This window comes from Chiloscyllium punctatum, chromosome 5 (assembly GCF_047496795.1).
Source record: "Chiloscyllium punctatum isolate Juve2018m chromosome 5, sChiPun1.3, whole genome shotgun sequence".
Taxonomy (NCBI): domain Eukaryota; kingdom Metazoa; phylum Chordata; class Chondrichthyes; order Orectolobiformes; family Hemiscylliidae; genus Chiloscyllium; species Chiloscyllium punctatum.
This window is the reverse complement of record NC_092743.1, coordinates 118,345,365-118,366,579: the sequence shown is the minus strand read 5'-3', so window position 1 is coordinate 118,366,579 and position 21,215 is coordinate 118,345,365. Positions and strand designations below refer to the sequence as shown.

Genomic DNA, 21,215 nt, shown 5'->3' with positions numbered 1-21,215 from the left:
TCAGAGTTTAAAAATGACATCCTATGTGACTGTGACAAAGTTAAGCTTTCCTCCACATCCTTCAAGCTGTTGTGCCGCCTTTGACATGGTGACTGTAACCCCTTCCTCCATTGGGGAGGACTGCTTTCATCTAGTTCCATGCTTATCTAATTGTAAGCAGAGAATCACTTACAAAGAAATGTCACTGGTCAACTCTGCTTATTCTACACCGATGCTGCCAGCCCTGTTGAGATTGTCCAGCAGTTTCTGTTGTTGTTTCAGATTTTCAGCGTCTGCACTTCTTTCAGTTTTTTAATCACTTACAAAGCTTCTGTTCATGGTACTCTGTCCCTGCAGGATAGGTCCTTATTCCCCTCCTATTTCACATTTAGATGCTTGCATTTGACAACATCATCCAAAGATAGATTGCTGGTTTTTTTGCAGGTATGCTGATGACACCCAGTTCGACCTCATCAGCACATCTCTCAACTACTCTACTGTTGACAATTCAACACTCAGTCCAAGATGAGCAGAAACTTCCTCCAAGTAAAGATTTTATAAACTGAAATAATTGTTTTTGGTACCCAGTCCAAATTACTTTCCCCTGGTCACTGACTCCAGTTCTATCACACAATTCCTACAGTGCCCTTCGGCCCAACAAGCCCACACTGATCCTCCAACGAGCAACCCATCCAGACCAATTCCCCTACCCTATATATACCCCTGACTAATGCACCTAACCTACACATCCCTGAATGCCACCAACAATTTAGAATGGTCAATTCGCCTCGTTTGCACATCTCTGGATTGTTGGAGGAAACCCATGCAGACATGGAGAGAATCTGCAAACTCTACACAGACAGTTGCCCAAGGCTGGAATTGAACCTGGGTCTCTGGTGCTGTGATGCAGCAGTGCGAACCACTGAGCCTTTGTCTCGCCCATTCTGCTCCTGCTCTGAGATGAAGTTACATATAATCTGTTTGTACAGCCTTGGTGTCATATTTTGTCTTGATCAGTCTCCAAACATGCACCCACAACATCACTACGACTTGCCATTGCCGCCTTTAATACTGCTTGATTTTTGCCTCCGTCTCACCTCGCCTGCTATCGAAGTCTTTGTCTCCTCCAGATGTGACTGTACCAACAAATTCCTGGATTGTCTCCCACATTCTATCATCCGTAAGTTTGAGATCTTCTAAGTTCTGTCAGAATCTTAATTGGCAGCAAGTCCTGTTTCCCTACCGTCTGAGTGTGTTGACTTGAACTAGATCTCGATCAAGCAATATTTTCATTTCAAAATTTTACTTCCTCATTTTAAATCCCACTAGGACTCTGTGCCTCCCCAACTCTGTGTGATCTCCTCCAACCACTCAGCCCTCTGAGTTATCTGAGTTCCTTTTAATTCTGATTTTAATTTCTCCACCATTCGTGGCTGTGTCTTCAGTTGCCAAGGCCAGAAGCCTTGGAATTCCCTCAGTACACCTTTCCCCCTTGCTTGCCATCTTTAAAGCACTTCTGAAAGTGCACACTGTTACCAGATTTTTTTGTTCAGCGGAACTAATGTTTCTCTTCTAATCCCTTGTGCAATGCCTGGGACGTTTCATTACGTTAAAGGTACAATTGAAGTGTTAATTGTTGCTGCATTACAGTAATGTCTAAATACTACTTAAATAATAATAAAAAAAAGACTGATTTCCTCTCATAATCCTGACTAAAGAATTGTTCTAATTGTAATTTAAGTGTAAAAGTGGCTGAACTGAGCTGGAATGAATTGAAGACAGTGGGCAATGAATCACATGTACAGCTTAAGAATTCTGTGTTTTGTTTCAGTGTTAAAAAGACCAGTGACAACAGAGGAGCTCTTAGCTCCTGGGGCACCCTATACGAAGAAGACGCTTACAGTAAGTCCATGCTTTAAATGGTGTACAACTCCCCAATCTATTGCACCTTGCAATGATTAATCAGGTGCTGGTTCAGAGGTATGATATAGTTTCACTTTGTTACATTTGAGTAGTGTTGCATTCTTGAAATGCTTATTAAAGGCCCAATCTACACATGAGTCATTTGTCCATTTTGAAAATACTAAGAGGCTCATCAAACCGGACTTTTAACATTTATGCTTAGTTTATTGCAAAGATGGTCATTGCATTCAAAAATAAGCATTTTGTGAGTACAGAAGCCATATTAAACATTGGAAATTTGTTTTTTGGAAGCTGACTTTCGATGCATTTTTAATATGCCTGTTTATTTTAAAGTTTTGCAAAACTGGCTTATTTTCAGATTGTGGGTGATGCAGTTGGCTGGGGATTTGTCGTACGTGGAAATAAACCATGCCATATTCAAGCAGTGGATCCCAGTGGCCCTGCTGCTGTAGCTGGAATGAAGGTAATATTTTTCTCTGTAAAGCACATTAAATACAGATGGCCAAATGTTGACTCATTTCATCAAGTATATGGCTATTTCTTTCCATGTTTGTGCTCTTTCGTTTAAGGTTTTAGCTTCAGCTCAAATCTTTCGTAAAGTTCAACATGTACAATTGTATGGTACAATTTTCAAGGAGTTCAGAAACTCAGCCATTTGGATGTTCATATATGCAGATCTTTAGAGCTGCAGAGCAAGTAAATAAGACTTTTAAAGAAATGTACAAAATCCTTTGCTGTGTAGATAGAACTGGAGAATGAGAATCAAGGAAGTTATGGCAACCCATTTTCATGTCTTGGTTAATTCTTGGCTGCAGTCAATCAATGTTTCTCGTGAACACGTGTAATTGGCCATTTATCATTGCCGTATAAAGTAAGTTTTGATTTAAGAGCTGTTGACTGAAATACCTTTTCAGATTGACAGCATGGCAATTAGAATTCAGCTTTCCAGATGATTTTCTATTATACTTATGACATTGAGTTTTTGGGTTTCAAATAAAGATGCTCAGATAAATCATTTCTGCTCATCATTCATAGTGATAGAGATGTACAGCACGGAAACAGACCCTTCGGTCCAAGTCGTCCATGCCGACCAGATATCACAACCTAACCTAGTCCCATTTATCAGCACTTGGCCCATATTCCTTTAAGCTCTTGCTATTCAGATGCCTTTTAAATGTTGTAATTGTATCAGCCTCCACCACCTCTGCATGAAAAAGTTGCCCCTTTTAAATTTTTCCCGTCACACCCTGAACCTATGCCCTCTCGTTCTGGACTCCCCCACTCCAGGGAATTGACCTTGTCTATTTACCCTGCCCATGCCTTTCATGATTTTATAAACATCTGTAAGGTGACACCTCAGCCTGCGACGCTCCAGGGAAAACCACCCCAGAATGTTCAGCCTCTCCCTATAGCTCAAACCCTCCAACCCTGGCAACATCCTTGTAAATGTTTTCTGAACCCTTTCAAATTTCACAATATCCTTATGCTTCTCATCTGTCAACTGGATGAATAAAATTAATTCTAACTAATAGCTTTGTTTATGATATAACATTTTGAATTGGTGCAAGTTCATTACTTACACATGTCCAAACTCATTGCTAGAAGTATACAAGTTACATTTTTCAGTTTGTCTTTGCTTCCTACTGAGGTGCTAACTGCATGATCATTCCCATGGAACCGGTTGCATTCTGATACCTTGTCTGAGTGGCCTTGATTTGTCAGAGCATGGTCAATGAAATGTTCAACCATGGAGCTAATATTGGCAATCCTGAGGTAGCAATGAACTTACTCCACCAGCAGCTCTGCTTGTAATTGTTGTTGGATAATGACCTAACTTTTACATCTTTATTTTCATTTAAATCATGGAATCCCTACAGTGTGGAAGCAGTCCACTCAGCCCATCAAGTCCACACCAACTCTCTGAACAGCATCTTGCCTAGACTCATCCCTCTACCCTATAATCCTGCATTTTCCCACAGCTAATCCACATTACCTGCACATCCATGGATACTATTGACAATTTAGCATGGCCAGTCCACCTAACCTGCACATCGTTGGACTGTGGAAGGAAACTGGAGCATCTGAAGGAAACCCACGCAGCCACAGGGAGAATGTGCAAACTCTACACAGCTAGTTGCCCGAGGTTGGAATCAAACCTGGGTCACTGGCACTGTTAAGCAGCAGTACTAACCACTGAGCCACTCTGCTGCATTTCTGTGGGTTTCTTCCCCACCCCCCCACCCAGTCTCTCCACCCCACCAAAAAAAATTGTTGCAATGGCCAACTATTGTGCCCCTAACAGCACCGAAATCAAAAGCATCTAATTCAGCACAACAAGGATGTAATGTAGGACTTTACTCATCAGTAACATTCTTGAGATTATCAGCAGTTTCCTTTACTATTGTAACACTGTCATTATAGTTTGTTTCAAATTAAATCTAAAATACATTTTACAGATTGACTGAATGGAACTAAAGTTGAGTGGAATGTGCTTTTGAAATAATGATACTTGAGAAGCCTGCCAAACAATTGAGCTAATCCACAGCTATCCAACCAATATTTTTCTCCATGCATCTCAGCATAATTTGTTATGTGTAGAGATTTTTTTTGGCCGACATATCTTTTTTGAGTAATCTCATGAATCTTTGTAAGTAAGGTTTCTATTGCAAATAGTTTGATAAAATAAATGGGCACAAATAGGGTGGCACTGGGGTTCAGTGGTTAGCATTACTGCCTTACAGGGACCCAGGTTTGATTCCACTCTCTGGTGTCTATCTGTGTAGCGTTTGCACTGTTCCCTGTATCTGTGTGAGTTTCCTCTCATAGTCCAAAGTTGTGCAGGTCAGGTAGATTGGCCATGTTAAATTACTGAGTATCCAGGGATATGCAGGCGAGGTGAATTAGCCATGGGAATTACAGGGTTACCTGGGTAGGTCTGAGTGAGTTGCTTTTTGGAGGGTCAGTGTGGACGCAATGGGCCGAATGGCCTGTTTCCACGCTGTAGGAATTCTATGATGTTATGTAACCATGTATGCCCTCGAATTATGCAGACTTACAGTAGCTCCGCAAGGCAGTTGAAGGATGGGTTGTAAGTGCTGGCCTTGCTGATGACTCGCTCACTCCATCAAAGAGTAAAATGAAAGTAAATATTTTATGTATAATGTAGGTCCTGGCCAAATGATCAAGGTTTGTCATTAAAGAATATTGTTTTTATGTATTCTTCAATGCACTGCGTTCTCAATAAATCACAGAACTGTTACAGTATAGAAGGATGCCATTCAGCCCATTGTTTCTGTACTGGCACTCCAAATGACTACCATGACTTATTCTCTTGTCTTTTTCCCCAAGCTTTGCACATTGGGTAATTACTTACGTAGAGCAATGCTCTTTTGAATGTCTCAATTGAACCTGTCTCCACCGCCCTCCTAGGCCGTGCATTCAAGGTCTGAATCACTCTGGGTGAAAGCCTTTTGCTTGCCTTGGATTTGATTCTTTTGCAAATGACTGTAAATGCCCTCTTATTCTGCACCTTTTTAGAAGTGGGAACAGTTTCTCCTTGTCTACTCTATTCAACCCTTCATGATTTTGCAAACTTCTATCTGATTTCTTGTTAGCTGTTCTTCTGTCCAAGGAGAATGACCCAATCTATCCTCTCTCTCCCAGGACAATGGTTCCACACTTTTCAATTTATCCTCATAGCTGTAGTTTCTCATTGGAACTATTCTTGTAAGTCAAAGTGTGGCACTGGAAAAGCGCAGCAAGTCAGGGCTTATGCTCAAAATGTCGACTCTTCTGCTCCACGGAAGCTGTCTGACCTGCTGTGCTTTTCCAGCACCACACTCTCCAACTCTGACCTCCAGCATCTACAGTCCTCACTTTCCACTATTCTTGTGAATCTCTTCTGCATGCTCTTCAAAGTGTTCATATCCTTCCTGTAGTATGGCGCACAGGACTGTACACAGTACTCTATTTACTAACCAGTTTATTATGCCAGTTCAGCTTTACTTCCTTGTTCTTGTCCTGTTAGCCCTTACAGCATCCTTGGGTTGATTAGTATGTTTTATTAACTGCTCTCTCCACCTGTGTTGCCCCTTCAGTGATTTGCGCACATATATACCCAAGTCCCTCTGCTCCTGCACACGCTTTAGAATTGTACCTTTGAGTTATATTGTCTGTCAATGTTCTTCCTAGAAAATGCATTAATAGATCAAAAGATGCTGTTTTATAACATTATATCATAGAAAGTAAATGTTTCATTTGAACACTACAAATTGGGAATATTATTAAGTAAATAGTGGGTGAGTTCATTCAAATGCCAGCTAAGAAAACTTTGGAACCATAATAACTACGTTCATGAAGAATGCTTTATTTTCTTCACACTATCTATCATGCACAGACAATATATGCTAGGCATCTTGTACCTAATGTAACTAGTGTTTTTGCTTTGTATTGCTCAGGGTCAGTGCACTGCTGTATAAAATACTATGCCATATAACACAATGCATTATTCGATTTGTATTTTGAAGCTGTGTTGCCTCAAGCTCACAAAGTCTTATTTGATGAGTAATTGGATGGAAAAATTTGCAAATTATCATTCAGGCCTCAGACAAAATTGCACATATTTTGAAATTGGTACAGATTTTAACCATTGTGTGACACTTGAACACTTGGTATTCCTGCCAGATGTTCTGTGGTGATGCAGATTGAGAGCATATCCTTTTCCTGTCAAGATGGAAGTGTTCTAAATGTCTGTCTGGTGCCATGGCTAAGATTTAAATTGGAAAGAGAAATGTGTTGAGGGGGAGATTAGTTATTTTCAGACACCACCTTAGTTAATCATCAACTTACTAGTGAGGAATCAAGAGAAAAGTGAAATATGAAATGGTGGCATAAGATAAATTAATAATGGGGGAAGGAATAACTAATTACAATGAAGTGAATAATTTTTTTGCCCCTTCAGAACATCATCTCTCCTGACATTGAAACAGCCCTTCCACACATACTTTTGATAGCCAGCTGTATCTTTCCACGATCTTTCTCAGCCCTAACATTGCTTCTGTTTTTATCAGATGTGGAGTTTTTGAATCTCTATTTTCTGTAGCTAAATGCTGCCTTCAGCTTACATCACAAACTCTGTAACCTTGTTACTGACTTGAGTTCTCTTCCCTGGTCACTGTTGAGGCTGCAGCAGACGGTTTGGAACTTCAGTATCCCTTTTAATCCAGAGCACAACAAATTCTCTCCATTACAAAGACGACCCCAGCTGCACCTGTGCACTCTAATTATAAGACCATAAGACGTAGGAGCAGAATTAGACCATTCAGCCCATCAAGTCTACTCTGCCATTCGATCATGGTTGATACATTTTTCAACTTCATTCACCTGTCTTCTCCCCATAACCCTTAATCCCCTTACCAATCAAGAACCTATCTATCTATGTCTGAAATATACTCAGTGGCTTGGCCTCCACAGCCCTCTGTATCAATGAGATTCAGAGATTAACCACTGTGTGGCTGAAGAAATTCCTCCTCATTGAGACTGTGCTTTGGTTTTGGTCTCCTTACTTCAGGGGACATATACTTGCCACGAAGAGAGTTTAACATAAAACCTATGCTTTAAGTATCAAACCTTATCTCCTAAAACTCAGAATTCTTCAAAGGCTTCACAGGCAGTCGCTGGATAGACCATACTCCTGATTGGGGCCATAGTCTCAGAATAAGAGATAGACACGACAGACAGACCATAAGGATGAATTTCTCTTGAATCTTCATAATCTTGAATTCTGACCTAAGATAATGCCATCAGCGGTGGCTTGTAAACTTTTCACTGTACTCCTTTGAGTGCATGTGACAGTAAAGCTAATTCTGATCTCCACCCCAGAGGGTTGTGCAGTTTCAGTCATTGAGTATGTTCAAGACAAAAGTCAAAAGATATCTGGATAGTAAAGATACCAAGATATATGGACATAATGTGGGAAAATGGCATTGAGGCAGCAGGATCAACCAGGAATAGGTTTGATTGGCAAAATGGCCAGTTTCTGCTCCTACTTCCAATGTTCCCGATGACTAAAAAACAAGGGAGGAGTATAAGTCATGCAGCTATGTTAATCCTAGTTAGACTGTTGCTGGAGCCTTGAGAGCAGTTGTGAGTACTCAACCTTAGCAAGGGTATGTTGGATTTGGAGCAAGTTCAATGTAGTAGAATGATACCTGGACTCCAAGAATAAGTTTACAAGGAGAGATTACATGAACTCTGATTGTCCAAAATTCCATGAAGTACAGTTACTTGGTTGAAGTTTTGAGATATTATTAGAGATAAATAGGGTAGACAGAGAGAAACAATTTCTGCTGGTTGGTACATCTCGGATTAGAGGGATTGTCTAAAATTTAGAACCAGACCTTTCAGAAGTAAAATTAGAGAACATTTCCACATACAAAGGGTGATGGAAATTTGACCTTTTTCAACAATGGCAATTGCTATTTTTTTTAATCTGAGGCTCATTTAGCTTTGTTCACGAAAGAGGGCGAGGTTTTGGGAGCAAATCAGTGATGATCCAGTTGAAAGATGAAACAGGCAGGAGTGTCGAAATGGCTTCCTCTTGTTCCTGTTTTCTTCATAGGAGGCACTGTGAAGGCTCGTAATCTGTTTTGTAGATTATTATACCAAGAACCCTGGTAAAACTAACTTTGGGAGACTTTCAGGATTAAATCAGAGATGGATTAAAATGAAAAGGCAAGTTTAATGCTTGCAAAGCTATGATCAGCAACTTTGAATGAAGTAGGCATGAGAAGTAGTTATGAACAAACACCTCTTCTTCATCTCCTCACATGTAATTTGGGATGGGCAGCAAAATGTTGGTCAAGCCGGCAATGACTAAATGCTGTGGAAGAATAAGAAAAAGAATCATTGCACTATTAACGGAGTGTATAGATGAACGCTTTGTTTCTTTACTGCTACCATTACCATTCCATTTGCCTTTGATTCTGCAACATTTTTGGTATTTAATCTCTCTCACCCTCGATCTCTGACCTTCCCTATTGTTCTACCTCACCCTCAATTTACAGAAGAGGTTGTATTGGACAGATATTGCTGGATCTGCTGAATTTTTCCAGAATTTCTGTTTTATTATTTTAAAAAGGAAGTGTGAAATTTGCAGGAAATGCTACAGGAAAATGTTATGATGGGGCCCAGTACCCTTAATTAGCAAGGCTGATTTTTCTCTTTCCTGTCAGTGACCGAAGACAGTGGACAATTGTAGGCTACAAATAAGAACATTATCTGTTTTAACTATAGTCGCATTGCCTGCCGACAGTTGCTATTATACACGAATAATTTGCCACCTGACATAAGTGGGTCCAGATAGCAGTAATGTCTTCTCCTGGGTCGTAGATAGGATAAATTATTAACCCAATTTCTCCAGCAAATTGGATATTCAAGTGGAGCTAAAAACTGTATCAAAACATATTAATGTCAAATTGTACTATCTAATTGTATAATCCTCGTGATTGATTGATGTTCATACCACAAATGGGTAAGATGGTAAAGAAGGGTTACAGCATGCTTGCCTTAATCAGTCAGGCTAGAAGAAAGTGAGGGCTGCAGATGCTCGAGATTAGAGTCCGAAGTGTGGCACTGGAAAAGCACAGCAGGTCAGGCAGTATCCGAGGAGCAGGACAGTTGAGGTTTTGGGCATATTCCACATTCCTGATGAAGGGCTTATGCCCAAAATGCTGATTCTCCTGCTCCTCGGATTTTGTTTGACCTGATGCGCTTTTCCAGCGCCACACTTTGTGACCCTTCATCGCTCTGGCATTGAGTATAAAAGTTGGCAAATCATGTTGCAGCTTTATAAGAGCTGAAAAATGTGTTGCTGGAAAAGCGCAGCAGGTCAGGAAGGGCTTATGCCCGAAACATCGATTTTCCTGCTCCTTGGATGCTGCCTCACCTGCTGCGCTTTTCCAGCAACATATTTTTCAGCTCTGATCTCTAGCATCTGCAGTCCTCACTTTCTCCTAGCAGCTTTATAAGACTTCAGTTAGGTCCCATTGTGGGTATTATGTGCTGTCCTGGTCACCACAGCCTAAGGAGGTGGAGACTTTGGAGAGGGTGCAAGAGAGGTTTACCAGGATGTTGCCTGGATTGGAATGTATTGGCTACAAGGAGAGGTTAGACTGTCCGAGGCTGAGGAGCGATCTGATAAAATAATATAAAATTATAAGGTACAAATAGGGTATGTAGTTGGAGTCCTTTTTTCCAAGCTGAAAATGTTATATTCAAGGGGGACATAGGTCAGGCATTTAAAGGAGATGTGTAAGAAAAACTTTTCTCACACAGTGGGTGGAAGGTGCCTGGTACATGCTGCCAGGGGAAGTGGCAGAACCAAATGCATCAATGTTTAAGAGGCATTCTCAGACACATGAACAGGTAAAGGATGGAAGGATACCGAGCACATGAGATTAGTTTTGAATGACATCATGGTTGGCATAGTGAGCTGAAGAGCCTGCTCCTATGCTGTACTGTTCTATATTTTATGTTCCTGACAAGCTAGATTTATGTCCAAAATTGGTGCATGTTTTCTTGTTTCTTCCATGTTATCTTTCAATTATTTGTGTTAACTGCTTCAGTCAAACACATTTGGCACTGTTGTAGCCTGTATGGAGTATCTGGAATAGCAGTAACATAGAGTTGGTCAGCATTTTCAGGCAGGTCAGACTAAGTGACATTGGCTGTAAGTGAGGTTCTCATTGATACCAACACACTTACATTACACATACTTATCTTTCATCAGCAGCCTGCAATATTGGACCATTGACTGTAACTGTTCATCTCTTATCATTGAAAGCAATTGCAAGACACAATATCAGGCTGGCTATTTTGGGCATTTCAGGATGAATCTTGCACCTTGTTTATGTGCTGTTAGTTATTTATCTGCATGCATCTGAGCCCTGTCCCCCAAAAACTTTTAAAACCTTTTTATTATGCCTTAGGAGCATTCAGAATTGTTGTTTCACAAAAATTTTGTTTTAAAAACAAAACACATTAAAATACTTGTAGTGATCCAGTCTAGACCATCCAATTTTATGTTACAAACTTTCTGACAGTACCCATTTTTTGACAATTTGACAAGTGAGAGATCCAAGAGACGTACGAAGAGAATAAAGCCACAATAAGAGCAATAAACTTCGCTATGCAACATTAGAACATGAAGACGATCTGCAACACATGTCTGACTTGTACTGACACACCCAGAATTAACAGGATAAATATGAGTCATAGACTGTGATTGAACAACTCACATTACACATCAAATAAAACTCCATCAGGATATGGCTGCATCAGCAGTTCACCCCAGATTTTGATGATGTGGGTGGATCATCACAAGAGAGGTGGCACAGTGGTTAGCACTGCTGCCTCACAGCGCCAGAGACCTGGGTTCAATTCCCGCCTCAGGTGACTGACTGTGTGGAGTTTGCACGTTCTCCCCGTGTCTGCGTGGGTTTCCTCCGGGTGCTCCGGTTTCCTCCCACAGTTCAAAGATGTGCAGGTCAGGTGAATTGGCCACGCTAAATTGCCCATAGTGTTAGGTAAGGGGTAAATGTAGGGGTATGGGTGGGTTGCGCTTTGGTGGGGCGGTGTGGACTTGTTGGGCCGAAGGGTAAGTAATCTAATCTAATCTAATTACAATCATTCACTCATGCCAACCTGACCTTGAAAATCAATCCCGCAAGTCACTCTGCATCAACATCTATTCCTAATCTGGTCAACACCTTCCTTCCCTTAGTGTCCATTCTCCTGAACTCCAGAACCGCACTATCATAAAAACTTTCACTTTTCACTGTTCTTCAAGCCCACCAATACATGCATTGAAACAAATGCCGGTACACAATACAATGAGTATATAAAGAGTATATAACTGCCGAAAATATTATAAAATTGAACTTAATTAAAGTCAAGCACCCAAAATTGCTGGAAAAGCTCAGCAGGTCAGGCAGCATCTGTGGAGAGAAATCAGTCAACATTGCTGTCGTGAATTTCATTTTTTCTGCAACTGAAAGCAGACCAAAATTCCTGTCTGATTGACAAAGACTGGAATTAAAATGAATTGTCTTTATCTACATTGTCACTTCTAAGTGATAGTCGTGATCATCAATTCAAACTTTCAGTACTGCACTCAGTAGCCATGTTTCATAGTCTTTGACAGATTCTGTCTTCAGGCTATTCAGTGCCGGTCATTGTAACTAGTATTACCCTGCCCTTGATAGCAGCAGTCACTTGCACTGGAGCCTCGAGATGAAATTTGGAACGGTGATCTGGGCTGGCTTTACTTTCCCTAGCATTAATCTTTCTGAAAGACTCTTTTGCACACTTGCACTGTTGGCAGTGGCCTCCTGTTTGAACAAAGGTAAGCTCGTCCTGCTTCTTAATCCTATCCAGGCCATTAGTTTTTCTGCTTCAGTTTGATTCCAGTGTGTAGAGTGGATTTTAGTGCACAGGTTTTATTCAAGACTGTTTATAGGTAATTCTTTTTCACCTTTCTTAGGTTTTCAACATTGTCTTGTCAACATTTGTGAACAGGAGTAGACCATTCAGCTCCTCTAGCCATTCAATAAGACCATGGGTGATCTGTACCTTAACTCCATTCACCTGCCTTGGTTCCATATTCTTTAATGTTCTTTACTAACCAAACTTCAACAACAATGTCAGATTTAAAATTACAGTATTATAATTGATTAAATTACAATTAATTGAACCGCACCTTACTGTTTTTTGGGACAAAGAATGATTTCCTAACTTCTCTCCTAAATGCCCTGGCTTTGATTTTGAAAACTTGTATCCCCTTGTGCTAGACTTTATCAGTGAGAAATGTTTCACTCTGTACTCTATCCATTCTTCATTCCTTTCAAAATCCAATGAGCCATAATCAAATCCTCCTATACCTACAGTCCAGGGAATTGAAGCCCAGTCTGTGAAATCTCCCATCATAATCCAACCCATGAAGTTTTGGTGAATTTGCAATGCATCCCTTACAAGACTGTGTCTTTTCAAAGTGCTGAACTTGAGAACTGATGGACAAAACTGTGTGTTCTGATCAGACTTGTCGACATTGCCACTACTGGGTACAAAATTATGGCTCTCTGCTCTGTTCTTTCATTCTTTAGTTTATTGAGATATTGAAGACCCAGCACAGGATCTTCCAAAGAACACAACTCATGTATATACTGTTCCTACTCTCTTGTTTTCTACTGTACAGTTTCCTTCATAGAACATTACAGCGCAGTACAGGCCCTTCAGTCCTCAATGTTGCACCGCCCTGTCATACTAATCTGAAGCCCAACCCACCTACACTATTCCATGTACGGCCTTATGCCTATCCAATGACAACTTAAATGCACTGAAACTTGGTGAATCTATTACTGCTGCAGGCAAAGCATTCCATACCCTTACTACTCTCTGAGTAAAGAAACTACCTCTGACATCTGTCTTATACCTATCTCCCCTCACTTTATAGTTGTGTCCCCTTGTGTTTGCCGTCCCCATACTTGGAAAAAGGCTCTCCCTGTCCACCCTATCTAACCCTCTGACTATCTTGTATGTCTCAATTTCATGAACTTTAATTTTGGTTCTAAGTCTGTTATGCGGAGTTGATTATCAAGAGCCTTTGGATGTCGATTCAATCAACATCTAAAGGCATTCCTCTGTCTAGTTCTACTGTTTAGTTTTCAATCAATTAGACTGATTACACAAGACACACCCTTAATAAATCCATGTCAGCCTTCAGCAAATGCTGACTCACTTTGCTCCAAATGATAGACTTCACTAACATCCCTCAAAATACTGGATCGCAGATCCTCTCTCTTTCTCTTTCTCTTTCTCTTTCTCTTCCCCTCTCTCGCACAACTCCCTCAAATAATGGGGTTAACTCCATGGCAGTTGGTGGAAATTAAATTCAATTAGTTAATAAATCTGCCATTGAAAACTAGTCCCAGTAATGGTGAAAATGACCAGCAGATCTTTGGAAATCCCCACATCTTTCATTAACATCTTTTAGAGAAAGCATTCTGTTGACCTTATGAGACCTGGCCTACAAAGGCTTGCACACCCAAGCAATGTGGTGACTCTTATGTGTCCTCTGAAATGGCTAGCATGTCACTCATGTTCCTGATGAAGGGCTTATGCCCGAAATGTCAGTTCTGCTGCTCCTAGCTGACCTGCTGTGCTTTTCCAGCACCACACTCTCGACTAGCATGTAACTTGGTTGTATGTCTGGGAACTTGTGTCACAAAACTGGAACAACAATCCCAGTGGCTAAGTCAAACAACAGTCTGACATAGCCATAATCACCAAATCATACCTGTCCCAGACTCCATCATCACTATCCCTGAGTACGTCTTGTCTCAGTGACATCTGTATCTACCATAGTATGTGACACAGTGGTTTATACCCAGGAGGGAATTGCCCCAGGACTCCAGAGTTTTCTGGGTCCCATGATGTCTCATGGCACCATATTAAACACGGTCAAGAAAAGCTCTTGCTGATTACTGTTTTAGCTAATGGAGAGGTCCATGTTGAAGATCAATTAGAAGAAGCATTGAGGAGAACAAACAAGGGCACCGAGTGGATTTTGACAGGGGTGTTCAATGTGCATCACCAAGAGCATGGTATGAGCCTATTAGGAACCAAAACCATTTATAGAAAAGGCTTCAACACCAACCAGTTTATACAAATTCATTGTTGGGATGTGGGCATCACTAGCTGATCCATTATTTACTACATTAGTAAGCAGATTATTGTGAAACAAGTACTACTTGATAACACTATTGATGACCCCTTTGCCAATTTACTATTGATAAAGAGTAGACTGATGGGACAGTAATTAGCTGGGTTGAAATTGTCCTGCTATTGTGTACAGGTCATATCTGGGCAATTTTCCAAGTTGTTGACTGGATATCAGTGCTGTAGATGTATGGAATAGCTTGGCTCTGGGAACACCAAGTCTGTAGCACACATCTTCAGTACAATTGCTTAAAATGTTGTCAGGTCCAATCGCCTTTGTAGTATCCAGTGCCTCTTCGTATCATGTGGAGTGAATCAAATTGGCTGAAGATTGGTATCAGTGACACTAGGGACCTCTGGAGGAGACTGGGATGGTTAATCCACTTGGCACTTCTGGCTGAAGAGTGTTTCAAATGCTTTAGTTTCATCTCTTACACTGATGTTCTAGACACTCATCACTGAAGATGAGGATATTTGTGGAGCCTCCTCTGGTATATTGTATAATTGTCCTCTACCTTCCACACCACTATTCCTGACGAGATGTGGCAGGACTGTGGAGCTTAAATCAGATCCTCTAATCATGGAATCGCTAAGAAATATTTATCAACAACAAATACAGAAAATTCTGGAGAAACTCAGCAGGTGTGTCAGTATCTGTGAAGAGAGAAACAGAATTAATATTTTAAGTTGAGTAGAAGATGCTGTGAAGAAGAATAATACAGGACATAAAATGTTAACTGTTTCTCTCTCCACAGATGCTGCCAGACCTGCTGAGTTTCTCTAGTACATTGCGATTATTTCAGATTCCTTGCATTTGCAGTACTTTGCTTTTAATTAATGAATGTCTATCACTTCTTGCTTCTGCCGATTGATACATAGGTAGTCCTGTGTTATATACTGCTGGACGCCTTACTTTTAGGTACGTCTGGAGCTGCCCTGGCCTGGTATGCCCTTCTGCACTCTTCTATGATCCTCTGACTTGATGGCAGTGCTAGAGTAGGAATGTGCTGGCCCTGAGGTTGCAGATTGATATATTACCCAAACAACTAGCCCGACCTACTCCTGAGATTAGCAGCATCACTGATGTCAGTCTTCAGCCAATTCAATTCACTTTACATAAGGTCAGGGGAAATATTGAGGACGTTAGGGAAGATGATGGTGTGGTGGTAATGCCAATGAATTCATAATCCAGAGGCCAGACCAGTGGAGAAACTGGTTCAAATCTTACCGCAACAGCTGATGAGATTTTAAAATCAACTCATAAGCCTGGAATGTAAAGTTTGGGTAAAGATGACTATGAAACATTCATTGATTGTAAAAAATGTATTCAGTTTACTGAAGACCTTTAGAGGAGGACATTGTATACCATCCTTACCTATTCTGGCCGACATGTGACTCCAACCCTATAATAATGTGGCTCAGTCTTAACTGTCCTCCAAAATAGCTTGGAGAGTTTTTCAGTTCAAATGGAAGTTAGGAATGGGGAACAGATGCTGACCCTGCCAGTAATGTTACATTTCCATGAAAGAGTTAACAAACAAATATAAGGAACTGTGAAAGTCACAGAGCTGCGAGGGAGATGGACCTGGTCAACATTTCAGCAGGAGCCAGCAGGTGGGGAGCGGATAGGTTGTCCATTGGATTTTTATGCCTCACCACACCTTCCAACTCACCAGCAGGGGAGCATCAAGTCAATCACAACAGCACAAACATTTGAGAACTCCCCAAGACCGATTTGTTTCACCTTAGAACTTTACATTGAAGAGTTAGGATGTGGCAGCTATTTCAGCTGCAATTGTCCAACACATTTTCCATTTATGAATCACCTTCTGGGTTTGAATGACTCATTTATCTCTTTCATTGGATAGGAGAGTCTCTGGCAAGGGTGGCATTTATTACCCATCCCTAACTGTTCTTGAATAAGATGGTGGTGAAATTGTTTGCATATTCCAACTCAATCTATAAGTAAACCAAAATGAATAATGAAAATGACGTACATTGCTGTATGATCTCACATTTGGATTTTAAAGAAAATTGTTGTTTAAGGCTTACTTTTCATGAAGTAGAAAATTAGAACTTGTGAATCTGTTCTTCCAAAGATTTTATGAAGTCCTAAACTCCACAAGATATTGAATTGACATTTGATGATAACTATTTTGATTCTCATTTTTAGGTTCGACAAGTTGTAGTCTCTGTGAATGGCCTGAATGTTCTTCATGTAGATTATAGAACTGTAAGCAATCTTATTCTAACTGGCCAACGTACCATTGTAATGGAAGTCATGGAGGAAATTAACTTCTGAAAAAGAAATGGTCGTTTGAATGCATGCTACTAATCATGCATTGGACTGGAAGGTAAAAAAAGAATTTGGAAATACGCACCTGTTCTTTTGTATGCCAGAATAAGAGAATGCACAACATAGCTCTTTGCTTCAGGTGTTAAAACATTGCCTTGTTTGTATATGATTTAATTTGCTTACAATTGCCTCAGTGCATAAATGTTTAAAGTTTTATTGACACTGGAATATGAGCTGTGTGGTATACAATTTGTGTTGCAGTAATGAACTGACACTTGAATGCACTAAGTGACTTCTGCTGGTGCATTTTATAGTGGCCTACACATTTTGTCTCTCTAAATGGACATTTCCCATTACTCATGGGAGGTAGGGTATAATTAGATGAGTTGTATCATACATGTGGAAGAAATACCTCAACACTTGAAAACGTAGATTCCTGTTAATAGTTTGAAAACCAAAAAAAGCAAATAGTTTTGAGTTGTCCCTTGTTGGTCTTTTTTATTCTTTCACTGTAAGTAAATAAATATGTACAAATTTTTTGAGTGTGATCTATATCAAGAGTTAGTTGAGAACTTATAAATGTCACTCTTATATGTAAAACAGGGTCTTAGAAAAAAATGAGGTTTCATAACATCAAAATTATTGTTGTACAATGTGATATTGATTACAAAAGAAGTAAACACTGCCCAGAATTTCCCTCTCCTGAAAAGTAGAGGGGAAGATAATTGGACGGATTGACATCAGGGCGATCCTTGTCATCTTCCGACCAGCATAGGATTGGGTTCTGCTGAGCAATTCCTTCCCACCCTGCCACCAACTGGGACTCCAAAGTGGTCAATTAACAAACACTTAAGGGCCTTTTCAGCCACTATAAAGCGACAACATTTCCCAAAGCTGAGACTCCTGGCAGGTTTCCCAAATACTAGAATGGAGTGGTCCGCCTGCTGGGTTTGTGCATCCTCAATCTGCCCCAATTTGAAATGGTCGGCTGTGGGGCGGAATAGTGAATATAGCCAAGGGTATGGCTGTGAAAGCCACAGTCCTGCCCTTGATTCTAAGCTCCCCTTCCCTATAGACCCATCTCCCTCATTGACCCCTTTCTTTCCTGCTGCTCCTGCACTTCTGGTTAACTTTTTTTTTCTTTTTTTTCCACACTACCACCTAAATGTGGTAGTGCTTATTTTTTCCCCAGCACCCATGTTGTGTGTGAGCAGGTGTGAGACACTGTGAAAGACTCAAGGTGCATGAATCTTCTGGTGGTGGAAACTGAAGAAAGGACACACCCGAGTGGCCAATGACAAGCAGTGCCCTTCACCTCAAGGGCAATGCTGTGTGATCAAACAGTGAAGGGGAGGGCAGGGACTAAATCAAAATAGAGTTGGAGGGGGAAGTAATGCACTCCACTCCCTGCGGCGCCCACCTCTCCCTGAACAACTCCAGGGTGTCGGTGGACACCGTGTGCTCCTTCTCCAGAGACACCCGGGCTTTAACGTTACTGCGGAAGAGGGGCAGGCAGTCGGCCCTAACGACCCCCTCCACGGCCCGCTGCCTGGACCTGTTTATGGCCAGTTTGGCCAGGCCCAGGAGCAGACCCACGAGGAGGTCTTCAGACCTGCCCTCCCTCCTCTGTACCGGGTGTCCAAAGATCAGGAGTATGGGACTGAAGTGCAACCATCTGGTTAACTCTTTCACAAGCAGCTTCCAGCCTCGGATTGGCCACCACTCATGTGGGGTGGGATACTGCTGCCCTGGGAAGTGATCCCACCTGACACCCTATCAGGTAATCCTGAAGTGTTCACTAGGCAGGTGATCTGGTAGACTTTCCATTCAAAGGGTTGTTTGGGTTTGGGGCCATTCTGCCCACTTTCTCTTGGTGAAAAATCTACAGTTTCCTACATCTGCCACTTTTTTTTTGTATTGATGTAATTTCAATGTATTGGAAAATAACATTTTAGCAAAGTTTTCTTTTTTAATAAGTCAACAGGTCACTCTCAAGTATCAATATGTCCCGAGACAGTGTCTAAACTCCAAACGAACAGGGCATGAATAACAAAAAATGTTTAATGTAAACAGAATGTCAAATTTAAACTCTTCTGAATATGACTCATTTTACTTATTGGAAAAATTGAGTGAATCCAAGGACATTGCATTGTTCAGCTTCAAAAAATGGAATAAAGCAAATCATATTTGCATTGGATCTTACCTATAATATTTTTATTGAAAGAACGCTGAATTAAACTCCAGTTGAATTAATTTGTGGATTGCCTGCAATCTTGAATAAACACTCTAGATCTGTTAAAGTCTGCTGTAAGAAACGTATTAGCGGACCAACAAGTAACCTTACCATGTAGATGGAGGTGTCAGTCCTGTTATCTGCTGGCTTTGATGAAAAGTAGAGGAAACAATATTTGTATATGAGTTTAAAATTACATTGAACTGCAGGATTAAACACAGTTTGGTACAACATGTTCATTGGTACCAGAGTTTTTATGTTTAATATTTTCAGTTGGCTTTTCTGTTTATTTTCTTTCTTTATACCTTGGTTTGCTAAATTTCGTCCAAATTACTCCCTTTTAAAAGTGAATTAAATGTCACATCTTGAGACTTAAATTTATCTAAAATTTTGTCAAGCTCACGTTACAGATGAGGCATGTATGTAATGAACAAGGACTGAAACATGAATGTTCTGAAGTTTTCTCTGCAATCTTTACATAACGCATCTATCTACCTCGTTGGCTCTGTTCTACTGGGAAAGGAAAGGGTCAATATTTTTGTGATGTTAAAAGTTTTTAGTTTTGCATTCAAGCACAAAATGGAAAATCAAGGTATCCTGGTTTGAATAGGTATTTCTAGTCACCACAGGATATAACATGACACAAAATAACAAGTAGATGTTCAAGCTTGAGGACTAAATTAAGAAACAACAGAAGCATTAGAGGATTAAGAATTATAAAGTAGTGCTACCTATGATTTAATATTATTGAGATAGATAATGGACGTGATTAAGTATATCCTGGTACGTTATGTCTACGATACAGCTGATAAGTTAGATGGTGCCTTTTGTTGGGCATTAGATTTCAAATCAATGAGATAAATTTGAGAGTACCAGAGATAATCCTATAACAGGGTGAATTAATTCATTATTCAACCGGTGTCTATCTCAAAATAAATTCTGTAATGTTACTTGAGAACTTTTATTTCTGTTTAGATTTTAAACAAAATGTGAGGCTGGTTTCATAAATCTTATATTGTTTTGAACTCTGACAATTCCAGTCAATCAAGTAAAGTCCTGGAGGACTGTATGGCAAACTTTGTCTGATATATTACTTTAACCTATTGGATGCCGTTTAAATTACACCTACTTAAGTTAATCACATGCTAAGTATGATCTGATATGTGGGATATTTTACAGGCTTAATGCTTCCAGCCTTATATTTCAGGAAATTCTATCTGGTAGGAAAATATTTCACTCATGAGTAGGCTTATGTAAAATAACTTGTTGGCAACTTGTGTAAAGATGACTAAGTATGTATAAGAAATGTTTACGCTTCTTTTTAAATACTTAAAACTTAAATCAGAATCCTTTGTGCTGGTGCTAATTATAAGCCTCCTGAGGTGTTTATTAATCTGATTTATGAAACCAGTTGAATTTGAATCTTTCCATGCATGTTCACATCAATTCTTTTCTGGTAAGTCTAAAGCTAGGATTTTGAATAACATTAGGAATTCAGGGACTGCAGAAGCAATTACTCCTAATTCTAAATTTTCATTAGACTCAATGCACTAATGTAAATTAAACCTCATTCTCATTGCTGAAATATTTTCCAACTTTGTTATTTCCATATCTGCATGTAAGAAGCAAGTCTCCTCTACAGGTTATTTCTAAAGTTTTAAGATTCCGTTTAAATATTTTGTGGCTATGTCTAGAATTGACTTGAAAAATACCCACAAATGTTTAACCTTAGCTCCGACTGATAGTAATGCCTGTCTTTTTACAAAGGATTAATCAGAGTTTAGATACAAGTTTATTTTTGTATATGGATATGTGGCTTTTTATCAGCTGATATTAACTGTATCAAATGTATGTCATCACAAACCGTTGTAGTGAAAAATGTGAAATAAATCTGTGTGCTAATCAGTTCTTGGAAAGATCTATTCTTGTTCCAATGTGACATGCTTTCACTGCAGAAAGCTGGTTGCAGATAAACTAGCTGGCTCTGTTTGTGTTCTAAATGTAGCAATT

The 21,215-nt window shown here is 40.1% G+C and overlaps 1 protein-coding gene across 4 annotated transcripts in view; it reads left to right on the top strand.

The window, feature by feature from the left end:
* The window catches only part of deptor (DEP domain containing MTOR-interacting protein), a 76,985-nt gene extending 57,547 nt beyond the window's left edge, over positions 1 to 19,438 (top strand). For all 4 annotated transcript variants that reach the window (XM_072571200.1, XM_072571201.1, XM_072571202.1 and 1 more), the window contains exons 8-10: positions 1,811 to 1,881; positions 2,261 to 2,365; positions 16,850 to 19,438. In XM_072571200.1, coding sequence (XP_072427301.1) covers positions 1,811 to 1,881; positions 2,261 to 2,365; positions 16,850 to 16,978 — 305 coding nt within the window. In that variant the 3' untranslated portion in view covers positions 16,979 to 19,438. The remainder of the gene's footprint in view (positions 1 to 1,810; positions 1,882 to 2,260; positions 2,366 to 16,849) is intronic.
* Positions 19,439 to 21,215: the final 1,777 nt, after the last annotated feature.